A 13,458-nucleotide genomic window follows, 5' to 3' on the forward strand; every position below is an offset into this window, starting at 1 on the left:
TCTTGAGACAACGTTATAAAGTCCTCGGGCGAGCATTAGACACCTTTCATTTGCTTTTCGTGTTCAAAATCCTCACTTGAAGGGGAAGATGAATTGGGTCCCAGTCCATCAAAGCACTAAAGCATACGCTTATCCTTAAAACCACGTGTTTAGTTTCATAGACGTCAGTGGGACTGCTCATGTGCGTAGCGATAAGCACATGTTTAAGTGCTCTGCTGCATCAGGTCCTACACTATTTTTGAAGGCTTAAGCATTTAATCCTAAAATAACAATGTCATAATTTAGATCAGGTCTTAGTAAAGTTATTTAAAATGAGCTGAAAGATCTCTGCTTTTGTTCAACATTAATCTGGTTTTAAAGAACAAATAGACCCATTAGCATGTTCTTTCTATTGACCTACCTACTTAGTAATAATGCTTTAGCACTTCAATAGTGACTAATGTCTTGAAAGCTGTGCACGTACATTATCTGTCTCTACATCATTGTAATATCTACACTATATCTTATAAATATTTACCATCGTCATAGAATGTTACTAACTTTTTCTTTTGGGATTAAGCCTATGCATTTACTGTTGTAGACAAAGCAATAAGAACAAGGGATTATACAATATATATTTCTGTATCATTTCTAGAGGTGAGTTTGCATTCCTGTCTTCCCTCTGTGGGTTCAGAGAGAAAGGCATCTCTACTTCAAATCACTTATCAAGCGTTTTCAAAACTGGTACAAATACATCTGTAGATACGATTTTTAATTTCATCCTTTGCTTCCTGCTTTCCTGCTATCACAGACCAAACATGCTCCCAGGAACAACACATGCCGTTGTACTGTTGTGACTGGGTAACCTTGATGCACATGGATCAAGAATAATTTAAAGTGTGGTTGTGCCCTGAGAAGTGACTATGTAAAAATGTCACCTTCTTACCGCTCCCTGTGTGCATTCAGAGTCACATCTGCTTACTTTGCTGACAAAAATAATTGTTTTCTGCTTTTCACTCCTGTTAGCCCCGCAGAGCCCAGCTGAGCTAGGAGAGAAAGAGGTGACTTCTGTTCCTCTTGTGCATCAAGGACAGAGTTGTTTACCAAGTTCCATTCGTTTACACAATGGGGTCACACAGGTGTAACTAGAATTATACAGCTATGGTTTGGCCTGCAGAAACTTGCTTTCAGGGGACGATGCATTTGAAGGAAAGAGCCCAGCTTGACTGTTAGGGTCGCAGGTTGAGCTTACAGGATCGACAGTTAGAAAATGTGCTTGAAAACTGACGGCATTGGACATGGACACCACTGAGAAGCAATGAACGTGGAAGCCCACAATTCCATTTTTAAAAATTCCCTTGGAGTAGAATTGCACTTTACCACTAACACATTAAGGGTGAAGTCCGTATTGAAGTCCATGGCAAAGCTTCCATGGACTGGTGCATATAGCACTCCTTCATTAGTTCAGTGATGTTCAACCAGCACTCTAGATACACTGGATAAGTTCATTCCAACCAGTCAGAGAACTGATTCCCTGACTTAACGTTCGTACAACCCAGCTAACACAGGAAGGGCAACATGTAAATCTGTATGTTACATATAACGTGGCGTGGTTAAGTATTAGTAATAAATTGGATCAATGGGGGACTGCACAGCGAGCTCTGCCCTCTCTTTGAGGCAGACGTGTAATTAACATGACCATTCATAAGAGAGAGAGATGTAAATCAAAAGACAATGCCACCTCCAGTTACAACAAGCTTTAGAAGGGTGAGGGAATCTAAACACGTCCGCAGTGGATGCTGAGGGTTACAGCCTGCTGCTATTGTTAATATTCTACTATTAATTGCTGCTGTAAAATGAATTTCATGCACTGTCTGTGCTAGCTGCATACAGGCGTCACATGTTTATTTCTTTTTCTTGTCTCACGATAGCGGCATGCCGCCTCACAGAAAGAACAAGTTGTTTTGGTCTCACCACTAGAAACCCACAATGTGGGAGTCTCTAGCTTCTGCTTCTGCTGCTGCTGCTACGTGCTGAGACCAGTCAGAGCAGCTGGGTGGGATAAGGAGGGAGAGGTGACAGAGCAGGCGTGGACTGGGAGAGTGTCTTGGCATTCCCCAGCCTTGCCGGATCTCAGTGGAGAATCCCAATCACTTCCTCATCAGAATGGTTAATTAAGTATGATTGACTTTCGTGTAGTGTCTTTACTGATCATTTGAACCCAGAATCAAATTCGTATCTTCAACTAAATTTTTCTACCAATGTGATATATGCCATCATGTGCCAGCAATGCCCCTCTGCCATGTACATTGGCCAAACCAGACAGTCTCTACACAAAAGAATAAATGGACACAAATCTGACACCAAAGACCAGTAGGAGAACACTTCAATCTCCCTGGACACTCAATAACAGACTTAAAAGTGGCAATTCTTCTGCACAGCTCTGGGACCAGGGATGCTGGTGGGCTGGGTTGCTCTGAGTGGGCGCCTTTCCGGGAACCAGTGAGGAGTGCTGTGCCCTCAGCCTTGCAAGCTATGCAGTTGAATTGTGCAGGGCTGGGTGAACCCACCGGTTTCCGTTCGCCTCAGTGAATCTTATGGGGATGTCCAGTTCATATGGTTTTCAAACCCACCACCCTCAGCTTCTGCTCGTCAGAAGAAAAAACTCAAGGCAACGGTTCTGATAGAACCATTTGAACCAGGTGGGCGCCATGAAATAGCCTCACGTGCCCCCTCTGCCTCCCAGCGGGCCCTGAGCTCCCACCTGAACTTTATTTGTCTACACGACTTGCGACGTGTCCATGCAGACTCTGCCCCACCGCCCCTTGTCATCTTCGTGTCTTTCCCCCTCTGTCACTGTCCCCACCCAACCTCCAGTTTCTGTGGCCCTTTACCTTCCCCTGGATCTTCACAGGGTTATCTCGCTGGACTACTCCACCCCATTTCCTCTTTTGGGAGGCTGTCCAGGAGGCCTTCTTCTCCCAGACCCCAGGCATCTTCTGGAGAGAAGGCAACCCAGCCACTTTCGTTCTTCAGCGGCGGGTATGGGAATCCCTTCCTCAGTGTTGCTGCTGCTGCTGAGTTAGCCAGACTCTAAGGATACATCTACACTGCAATGGAAGACCCTCAGCACAGCCGCGGCTAGTGTGGGTCAGCTGACTTGTGTTCTCGGGACTCAAGCTGAGGGGCTGTAAAATTTCAGTGTAGACATTTGGGCTTGGCTGGAGCCCAGGATCTGAGACACCATGAGGTGGGTGGGTCCCAGAGCCCAGGCTCCAGTCCTAGCCGAAACGTCTACACTGTTATTGTTAGCCCTGTAATCTGAACCCCAAGAACCCAAGTCAGCTGACCAGGACTCTGAGACTGGGTGCCCCGGGTTTTTTATTGCAGTAGACAATACCCTAAAGGTCAAGGATTCCTAACAACACTTCAGTACGGGTTTACTTAGCCTCTGAGAGAACTTCAAGGGCCCATCATCCAACAGCAACGAGAATGTTTTCTGGTTCTGTCACCACTTACCTGAGATTGTGTGAGGGATGATCCTCAAAGACGTGGGCAGAGGGAACCGGTCAGGTGGGCAGAGGGAGCTGAGTGGCCGGCCAGTCTCTTTAGCTGACAGACACGCAGAGCTAAAAGCCCCCAGGCCCACCCTCTCAGAAAGTGACTAGCGGCAAAGGAGCCCTGTGGGTGGGCTGATTTTCTGATGGAAATGGAACCACCAAACCAAGTCAACCTCTGCTGTTGTGGAGGTGAATCCTGCCCCTCCAGGCAGCCAGGTACCACAGGGCCCCAGATGCAGCATGAGGGAGCAGGCTCTGAGGTCCCTGGCAAGGGATCTGCACACCTTGCATGCATCCCTCTCAGGGCGCTGGAAGCAGGACAGGAACAGGGGTGGGCTGGTAGCAGTGCAGATCCAGGGCCCAGGGGAATATTCTGGCCTCCCACCAACGCTGCAAGACCCTACTCTGGCCACTCGGGCTGAGCCCAGCAGGGAGGGTTCACCCCTTTGAGATCAGTGACACTTTCCTTCACATAAGCAAATTTCGCACTCTCCACAAAACCCTAAACGGAGCTGAGAGACGCTTGGCTTTGGGTTTCATTACAAAACTTTCTCACCACTATTTCTGGACTCTTGTGTCGCTGAAGTGACACAGGCCCTGGTACAGCAAAGCACTGAACTTTAAGCACCTGCTTCAAGTTCTTGACTCTAGTGGGATTTTATAGCAGGGGGGGCCTCTACCTCAAAGCGCCCTCGACTAGCAAACTGGACAGCTGCCTCAGTTTCCCCTTCATTCCCCCTTAGAAAGGAATAAAGTCTCTCCATGTCCAACTCAAAGAGCCACCTCTGGGCAGAGTTAATTCATGGACACGTTCAGTAAGCCGCAGAACCCTCAGGATCAAACTGTTCTCTCAAAACCCCAAAGCACAACAGGGACCGTCACAGCAGTTAGCTGTGCCCCTTCCAGGGAGATCATTGCCTGGTTCCCCACCCGAGAGCCGCTTTCCACGCTGCTCGTAGTTTCTTTGCCCTTTTTCCAGGGCTCCACTGTCCAGGCTGCCCACCTGCGAGTTACCAACAACTTGCTACCACTGCCGCCAAGTCAGGAGAGCTCCCCACAGTGTTCCACTCCCCAGGCTCCCTTGCCTGTGAGTCCTACCGCTGCTCCTGGGATCTCGTCTCCAGCATCTGCCCTCTTGTTTCCAGGCTCAGCTTCCCCTGACCAAGACTGCCCCCACCTGCAGCTCAGCAGGGTGCCTCAACTGGCCAGTCCGCACCAACAACTTTAAACTCTCTGCACTGTCACTCATCATCAGGAGTGCACTGTCTCCTGGAGCTCACTCCCCATAGCTCTCACCAGCTGCTCCAGTATGCCTCTCCTTTCCTTCTGAGCTTTCACCAGCCCTTCCTATCCCTCTCTAGGGCCTAGATACCCTCTCTTAAGCCTCATTGGGAGACAGGTGCATTGAACCCAGCTCCCTCTTAAAGGGGCCAGTCACCCTGTAACAGACAAACAGAGGTTTAAAGTTAAGCACGTGGTTAAATGCTTTGCTGGATTGGGGCCATCGCTTGAAACCCCATAGAGTGCGCTATAACTCAACACACTCCTACTTGCCCTGGCAACAACCACAGAATCCTGTGAAATCAGTGGAGATGGGGTTCCCTAGGGAGGTGGCGGAATCTCCTTCCTTAGAGGTTTTTAAGGTCAGGCTTGACAAAGCCCTGGCTGGGATGATTTAGTTGGGGATTGGTCCTGCTTTGAGCAGGGGGTTGGACTAGATACCTCCTGTGGTCCCTTCCCACCCTATGATTTGATGATTCTATGATCTGGGAGTAGCCGGAATAATGCAGATGAGGAGCGTGGTGCATGGAACCTTTGTACTGTGTTTGATCCTGTCCAGTGCTGTTAGTCCCTGACTTTCACGAGCCCCCTTCAGCCAAAATCAATAAAGCTGTACGTGTTCATTTGCAACGTGTTATACTTCACCTAGGTCTGTGGCCGCAGTGTACTATTGTGCCTGGATAAGTATTGATGGAGAGCGAGCAGTAGACCCTGAAGTATTTAGGACAAACCAGCTAAAATAAGGAAAAGGAACTGACGACCCAGAAAGATGCTGCCCATGTATGTAATTATAACATAGGCAGGCTGAGAATAGCAAACAGAAAGCTATGGGCATGTTTTACTTCAGCTGTCTGGCCCTTTTTTGGAAGGAAACACTGAGGTTTTCTGAGACCACTTTAAAGAGGCTTTTTATTTTTCTTTGCAAAATGGCACCGTTGCTTTTGTGAGATTAGTGTGCAATCGGGCATCACCAAGTCAGGGCTGTGTTTAGCTTCCAGCCCCGTTGCTCGATCGTGCATGGTTTGTGCTGAGGCAGGACTGTAATTGCCTTCTTCAGTCCAATTCCCGGTCTGTTTGAGGAACCCCCGGACACTTAGTCGTTGAAATGCACATGACAGGTGATGAGGACTGTAGGACAGGGACACAGCTCGACACAAAGGCTTCACTCTCCCTATTCCCCTCAGCTAGGAAAGGTATCAACACAAACCAATTTGCTGTTCCTCTTAGAAACAAAAGGCAGAGCACATGACCAGAAAACACTGGCTCCGAAAGACTTGTGGTTATGGCCTCAGATGTTAACATAATAAGGTGAGGGAGGACTTAGTGTCAGCTCTGGGCTAAAACAAAATGGAAGGATTTTACAGGCGATACGCAATTTATTGGCTCCTGGGAGCGGGATAAGGGCCCAGGGGCAGCACGAAGGAAAGAGTGATCTGCTGCTGTGGAGGGGAGACTGAGGCAGGGGAATAAATAGGCGAGAATGAAAGGAAAGAGGCGGCAGGTGAGAGAAGAGGGGTGAAGTGAGCCCGTGTGAAGTTTAGGGTTATCCGTGTCCTGCGTGAGGCTGGGTCTACACTGGAAGGCTTTGCTGGTTTAGTCATGTTGGGGAAGCGCTCCCTTTGGGAATATATCAAAATACCAACGATAGCTCAGCCCAGCGCCCCCCCTCCCCCGAGCGAAACAAACTATCGGCAAAAGGGCAGATTTGTCAGTATAACTTAGGGTGAGCAGACAGCAAGTGTGAAAAATCAGGACGGGGGGGTGGGGGGTAATAGGAGCCTATATAAGAAAAAGACCCAAAAATCGGGACTGACCCTATAAAATCGGGACATCTGGTCACCCTAGTATAACTGCACCTGTGCTAGAGGGTTTTGCAGGCACAGCTCTGTCCGTCAGGGATCACACCTCTTCACACTCCTGACCCCAGCAAAAGCCGGCTACTGTAACCATTGGCTGAGTTCCATTGTAAGTAGTGTCTATATTCGCTCTGCTGGCCATGACAAAGGTCTCAGCAAAGCCAGGGAGCGTGGTACTGTGCTTCTCTTCTCATTCTTCATGACTGTGAATAAATGGCTGAAATTTACTCCTGAGCAGTGAGGCCAGAATGGGGCCTTGTGCACAGGATGAACCTCACCCTTTGTGATCAGCTGCATTATCTGCTTCGCTGAAATGACACACAGGTAGGCAGCTGAAAGGTAGCAGTGTAACAAAAGATACTCTCACAAGTCTCACAAGCCCATTTGTCAGCCCGTTGATCGAAGCTACAGGTTGCTTTAGAAAAGCAAAAGCCCTTTGCACCATGGTGTTCTTGAAGCACGGCGGGCTTTTGTCATCGCAGATCTGAGCTGGAAGACAGCTACAACGTGTAATCCCGGCTGAAGAAGAATCAAAACAGGAAACGAGTTTTGCTTCCGAAGAGCAAATGTTTTTGTACTGAATCCTTCAGAAGAATGCTCTAGATAACAGGCATCTGATTAGGTCCTGTCTACTGGACACTGATGTTGTTCTAATCAGTCTCACTTGTGAAGCTGCAGACAACTTGATCATGAATGCTGAGTGGTGATTAGCGGAAAATAAATTAGCAGAGCTGTTGAAATGCAATCATTTTGCTTTTGGGAGTTCGAGAAAACATTTTCTTGGGGATCCCTTTTTCTTCCCCATTCCAAGCCTATTTATCTATCTAGTGTTTTCTGATGAACAATAGTACACTGGAGCTGGTCAGAAAAATTAGTTTTTAAAGGAAATTTTGAAAAACAATGTTTATTTCAAGATTTCTTGTAAAAAGCAATTGTTTATTTTTGACAAAAACTGAAAACCCAAATGGAAAAATGTTTGGTTTTTGAAAACCAATTTCAGTAAAATATTCCATTTTTGGTAAATATGTTCAGTTTTTGAAAACCAGACTTCTAAAATTTCTACCAAAAGCTGAACTGAAATCCAACATTTTTACTGAAAAATTTTCCAGTTTTCGTTTTTCAGTGTAAAATTAGAAAATTTCTAGCACAATGAAAATTTTCATTAACGTATTTTGGTTGGGTAAAAAAGCCGGTTTTTCTAGAAAAAATGTCTCGGCAAAAAAAGTTTGACCAACTTTATAATGAACTACCTGCTGTGTTCAGCCCTTTACTTTTTCAATGTACTTTTCAAACAAAAGGTTTTGATCCTACTCCTTTAAAGTAAATGACCAACCTGCCTTGACTTCACCATCAGCCTTTGCCTAATTACTCAATTAATCTTAATTAGCCAAATCAGAATTCTTAACCAAATACTTTTCTTTCTCTCAGAAAAAAAGAACTTTGAAGGGCTCCATTGAACTGTCCAGGATCAAATGCGTTGAAATTGTGAAAAGTGACATCACAATTCCCTGTAACTATAAATATCCTTTCCAGGTAAGTCTGCCTATACCAATGATATTGCTTTCACAGAAACTAGCTCAAAATGTATGTGGAGGTAAACTAACAGCGTGGCAGTGATATATAATAGCAAAGGGAGAATGTAAGGGGGAATAGATATGCTTTCAGCTAAGATATGAAAAGAAATAGAGAATTGAAGACCGAGTCTTTCTATTGACTGCACCAGTGGTTTTCAACCTGTGGTCTGCAGACTCCTGGAGTGCTGCAGATCATGTCTAAGGGCTCTGTGAAACGTTTTTGTTACCATAGAACAATGGTTTTCAACCTGTGGTCCGCAGACTTATGGGGGTCCATAGACTTTCTCTAAGAGTTCCAAAGGAGTCCTCACCTCCATTTGAAATTTTTTAGGGGTCCGCAAATGAAAAAAGGTTGAAAACCGCTGGACTACACAAATACATAGACTTTATGGTGAGAAGGGACCATTAGATCATCTAGTCTGACCTCCTGTATAACACAGGACACAGGATTTAATCCAGTTATTCCTGTATTGAGCCTAATCACTTGTGTTTGACTAAAGCCTCTTCCAGAAAAGCATTCAATCTTGATTTGAAGCCGACAAGTGTTGGGGGAGCGGAAGGGGTAATCCATGTCCCTTGGTCTTTTGTTTCAGTGGTTAATCACCCTCACTAGTAGTGAATCACCCCACTTTCTGTGGGTTTTAGAGCAGGCCCTCGGTGAATAGGAGACGTGCAGGAAAGCTGTTCCAGATGGGAGGAGCACTAATGGAGAAGGCTTTTAGGTAAACAGTGGTGAGATTGTAGAAGGACCAAGAGGAGACAGTGCGAGGGAAGAGAATGGAGAAAACATATTCTCTAGTCTACAAAGATACATTTACCTTTCCATCAAACTAGAAATTCCATAGTGTTAGGTGGTTATTATGTTTAGAATTCCCATTTGGTTCTGTTACCCGAGTTGCCAACGCTTGCAATTTTATCACAAATCTCATGATATTTGGCCTTTTTCTTAAGGCCACAGCTTCTGGAGGCAAGTGAATACGGGAACATCTCATCTGATTTGTTTATTAAGTACATTTCTAGGCCTCACAGTTGCAGAGAAAAGCTTGAAATATGACCCACCCCCCCACACACACATCCTACAGAAAGAAAAGAAAAAGAACCCAAAATTTCTTATTACATAAAAGCTCATGATTTTGGGGGCTGACTCATGATTTTGAACATTTGGGGTTGACAATAATGTATTCTTAATGTACATTATAGATCAATTTCTAGCACATTAATCTAAACACTAAGAAGGCACATTTATCATATGCCTTATTGACTAATAATTGTATAGAGGGCTTTGTTCACAATGGGTGAAATGCCCCTGTTTTGAGCTGTGGAGTTCACCAGCTCATAGGGATATAAGAAGGGGGAGCAATTAACTTCCAGCACAGGATTGGGATCAGAAGATCCCAGCTGTGCCGCAGACTCACTTTGCGACCGTAGAGATGTTACACAGCTCACATCTCCAATAGTGGCTTCATTTTATAGGTGCCCAACCTTAGAAACTGGAGGCTTTATCTTCAGAGGGGCTGAGTACCCGCAGCTCGGATTGAAATCAGTGGGAGATGAGTGTCTGTCCAACACCCACAAATCAAGGCCCCACTGGAATGCTAAGCCCCTTTCCACCAACGAGGCCCACAGTGCTGAGAACTGTTGAGGGATGGCTGTTACAGGAGTGCTCTACATAAGAGCTATCTTTACATAGACAGGTATCAGATAAAGCGCCAGGTCCTCAGAAAGATACAGCCTTGTTCAGATATTTTCTAGGACCAAGAGAAGTTGGTGTTGTGCACTGCAAATGGCTTCTGGTGTGAGGCTCTTTGCCTGGAGCGCTTAACAACAGCTACACCAGCTCTGTGCCATCTGGGAGCTGCCACAGGCTGGGGATATTCACCAGTTTCCAGTTTCTTTGTGTCACTGGAGCCTGGCCCAGAATTACACCTGGAATTGTTTCCTGGAAACACCAATATTTAAAAAGAAACAAACCCTTCGATGTGTTTCTTTCATCTGAATTCTTGTGTGTGGCCATATTGCTTAAAAAATAAAATAAAGCTGGGGTAGAAAGCTGGATTCGCTCTGCAGAGAAAACAGGTGAACTCCTTTTGAGATAGCTGACAAACTTCATACGTGATGTGAACGACGCATGGAAGTTGCACCTGCTAATAGCATGTCTGAATCTTGCCCCGGATATAGTTCTGTAGTGTTCTGTAAGAGCACATTAAAAAAAAAAAAGTCAGCTGTATCCTGCCGTAGATCTGCTATGGAACCACCGATGGTTTTGTATCTTCCTGTGGCTTGTTACATGAGGCAGCACAGTGCAATACGGCCTGTATTGTACAGGATGATTTTTTTTTTGCACGCTTCAGAAGTTTGCTGCAGATTTGAAAAAGCAACTTATACAAGCAACTGTACAAGACAGATCAGCACCCATCAACAGAAGAACACCTCAGAGGGAGCAGGAGATATGCCTTTTTTCTATTTTTTTCTTAGAAAGGTTATAATTCATCAATGTAAAGGGAATAATTCAGGGTTTCCACAGCTGCACAGCACTTGGGTGTGTATGTGTGTACGCATGTATGTGCTAAAAAGCATCAGGATGAAGGGATCAACAGAGGGATTGATTCTTTAAAATAACAGTCATAAACTCTCACCATTCCTCCCATACGACCGGGGATAGTGTGTAAGGACCAGCTGACATCTCATAGAAGTCTCTATTTAGAGACTATGAGCCTAAATCCCTTGGCTGCTTTGGAAAATTTTACCCTATTTGCTTAAATGTCATGAATGCTCAGCATTTCTCTTCCCACATTTGTTCAGAAGTAGGGACAACTTTATGAAAACAGCATCTTTGTTTCCTAGTAGTTCTCTTGCTTCTGCAGCTAAATTCCTAGAGCCAAATTCTGCTCAATTACACTGGAGTAAATCCCGAGTAGACCCATTGAACTCAATGGAGTTGCTCAGAATATACACTGGTACAAGTGAGAGCAGAATTTGGCTCTAGGATTTCAGGGGAAGACAAACTGCATGAACAGACACACTGCTAAGAAACAAGGATGCTGCTTCCATACAAATGTTAGTAATAGTAGAAGTTGAAAATAGAAAATATAGGGCCAAAGTGTCTGCTGGTGGAAGTGGCTGGATCTACACTAATTTCACTAGTGTTTCCTCCACAGCAGAGAACAGGACCCCAAAGAATGTCTGGGCTGAATTCTTTCCTGCCCAGTATTCCCTATCAATTTTAAATAAACAAACCAAGGTGCTAGATTCTCTTGGGATTATGAGCCATTTCTGGGAACACGGTGGCTGTCACATTTGCCTACATAGTCACGGCACTACTGGTATGTAACTCATTGGTATGTGAGGTGCTTTGAGTTCCCCTGGATACGAAAGACAGCAGGAGCTGTTTCTAATCACTGGCTTGCTTCTCTGGTCCCCTCGCCAGGTTCTTCATGACAACTACCTGCTGTATGTGTTTGCACCCGATCGAGAGAGCCGGCAAAGATGGGTGTTTACTCTGAAAGAAGGTAACCGTAGTCCTGTGCGCAATCGAATCGAATCTCCGAAGTCACTATTCCAACCCCACTTCCTCAGTAGCCAGAGACTAGAAAACAATGACAGCTCAGAGGGAGTCAAATGCCTTATATTTGCACATGCAGAACAGCATTTGTGCAGGTGGTTATACAGCATGGGGGCAATTTTAGAGGCATAGTTTCAGCAGCCCTTGGAAAAGTTGGTGCATGGGGAGGTTTTGGTTGGATCTCACTGGCAACATTAATTAATTAATACATTGTCCTAACCTTGATTCTTCTTATGCTGGGGGGAGAGGGGGTATTTTACTTGATTAATTTTTTTTTGTATATATAAAGAGAGTTTTTGGTGTGTAGAAAATCTTTCAACCACAGTTAGGACTCTTTGTTTGGATAACAATCTTCCTAAAGAAGTCGTTATTGGGAGGTTTATTTGTGGATGGCTTATATTTCCCTCTCCTCTTGTATTTATTTCCTTCCCTCTTATATTTGTTGGGATCATTGTGTTGATTATGCAGTGAAAGTGTGGTGAGCACTGCAATGCGAAAGGACCACAGCGCTTGCGATAAGGGAGGTCTTGTTTAGTAACACGGATTGCACCAGCCTCCCGTTAACCTTTTCCTGGTTTATAACACAGGCTGTTGCAATGCGAGGGGAGTGTTCCATTTATTGGGGAAACATTTGGCCTTGCTATGAAGTGCATTGTTCCTGCATTGTCCTCCGCTTTAGCACTTCCTTTAGTTAAACATTTCATAACTTCATCTTCACAGGGCAGTTTAACAGGCCTGCAGATTTTCTTTTTAAATAGTACAAAGTTTTTTTACACAGAGAGCACTAATTTCAAACATGGGACCTTTAATCCCTCACAAGGACAGTCAGATGGGTATTTAAGCATGTGAATGCTAAATGTTAAATGCCAATTTTGAGCCATACAGCTAATACTGTAACTGAGCCGACAGTAGTAACTGACTGTATCCTAGACATGCGGTACTGTTGTGGTCTCTTATAAACGTCTTTGCTACCTGCTATGTCAGGTTTTCTATTTTTTATGAGTGCTTTTTTTTTTGCCTTTGTTGTTAAGAATTTAAAGAGAAACACTTTGCGAAGATTCTAGTCTTCCCCTGTGCGATTGCATAACTTCTATTTATGTTAATCAGGGTTATTTGTATCATACATTCCTTACGTGAGAAAGTGGAACATTTAAACACAGCTGGCTGAAGATACTCACAAAAAAAGGGTTGTCATCAGCGTTCATATCCTTTGACTGAGGGAAAACAATTTTCCTTGAAATTCAGATGATTTTTACTCACTTCCACTGGTCGTTATCAGAGCTCGCGTCAGTGCCACATACCTCAGTTTGTAGTAGAAATCCTTTTTAAAACAAAACATTTCCTGACTTCTTTCAGAAACCAGGAACAACAACAATTTGGTGCCGAAGTATCATCCAAATTTCTGGATAGATGGGAGATGGCGATGCTGTGCCCAGACAGAGAAGCTGGCAGCCGGGTGTATAGAATATGACCCCACCAAGGACGGTACGGGATTCATTACAGAGGTTCTCAGTCTTCGATATGTCTGTGCCAAGCAACAGTAAGATTCATCCCACCTTGTAGAAAGCACTGAAGAATACTGTGCTACATTTCCAGGGAAGAGAAATGGTGCCACCTTCCCAGGATGTGCCTTATCCTCGTTTTCC

At 44.9% G+C, this 13,458-nt stretch overlaps 1 protein-coding gene across 1 annotated transcript in view; it reads left to right on the forward strand.

Annotated features, from left to right (window-relative positions):
* ITK (IL2 inducible T cell kinase) overlaps positions 1–13,458 on the forward strand; it is a 40,576-nt gene that overhangs the window by 8,878 nt on the left and 18,240 nt on the right. Inside the window, exons 2-4 of the mRNA XM_005300006.4 lie at positions 8,105–8,209; positions 11,678–11,759; positions 13,169–13,297. Coding sequence (XP_005300063.1) covers positions 8,105–8,209; positions 11,678–11,759; positions 13,169–13,297 — 316 coding nt within the window. The remainder of the gene's footprint in view (positions 1–8,104; positions 8,210–11,677; positions 11,760–13,168; positions 13,298–13,458) is intronic.

This window comes from Chrysemys picta, chromosome 8 (assembly GCF_011386835.1).
Source record: "Chrysemys picta bellii isolate R12L10 chromosome 8, ASM1138683v2, whole genome shotgun sequence".
NCBI lineage: Eukaryota > Metazoa > Chordata > Testudines > Emydidae > Chrysemys > Chrysemys picta.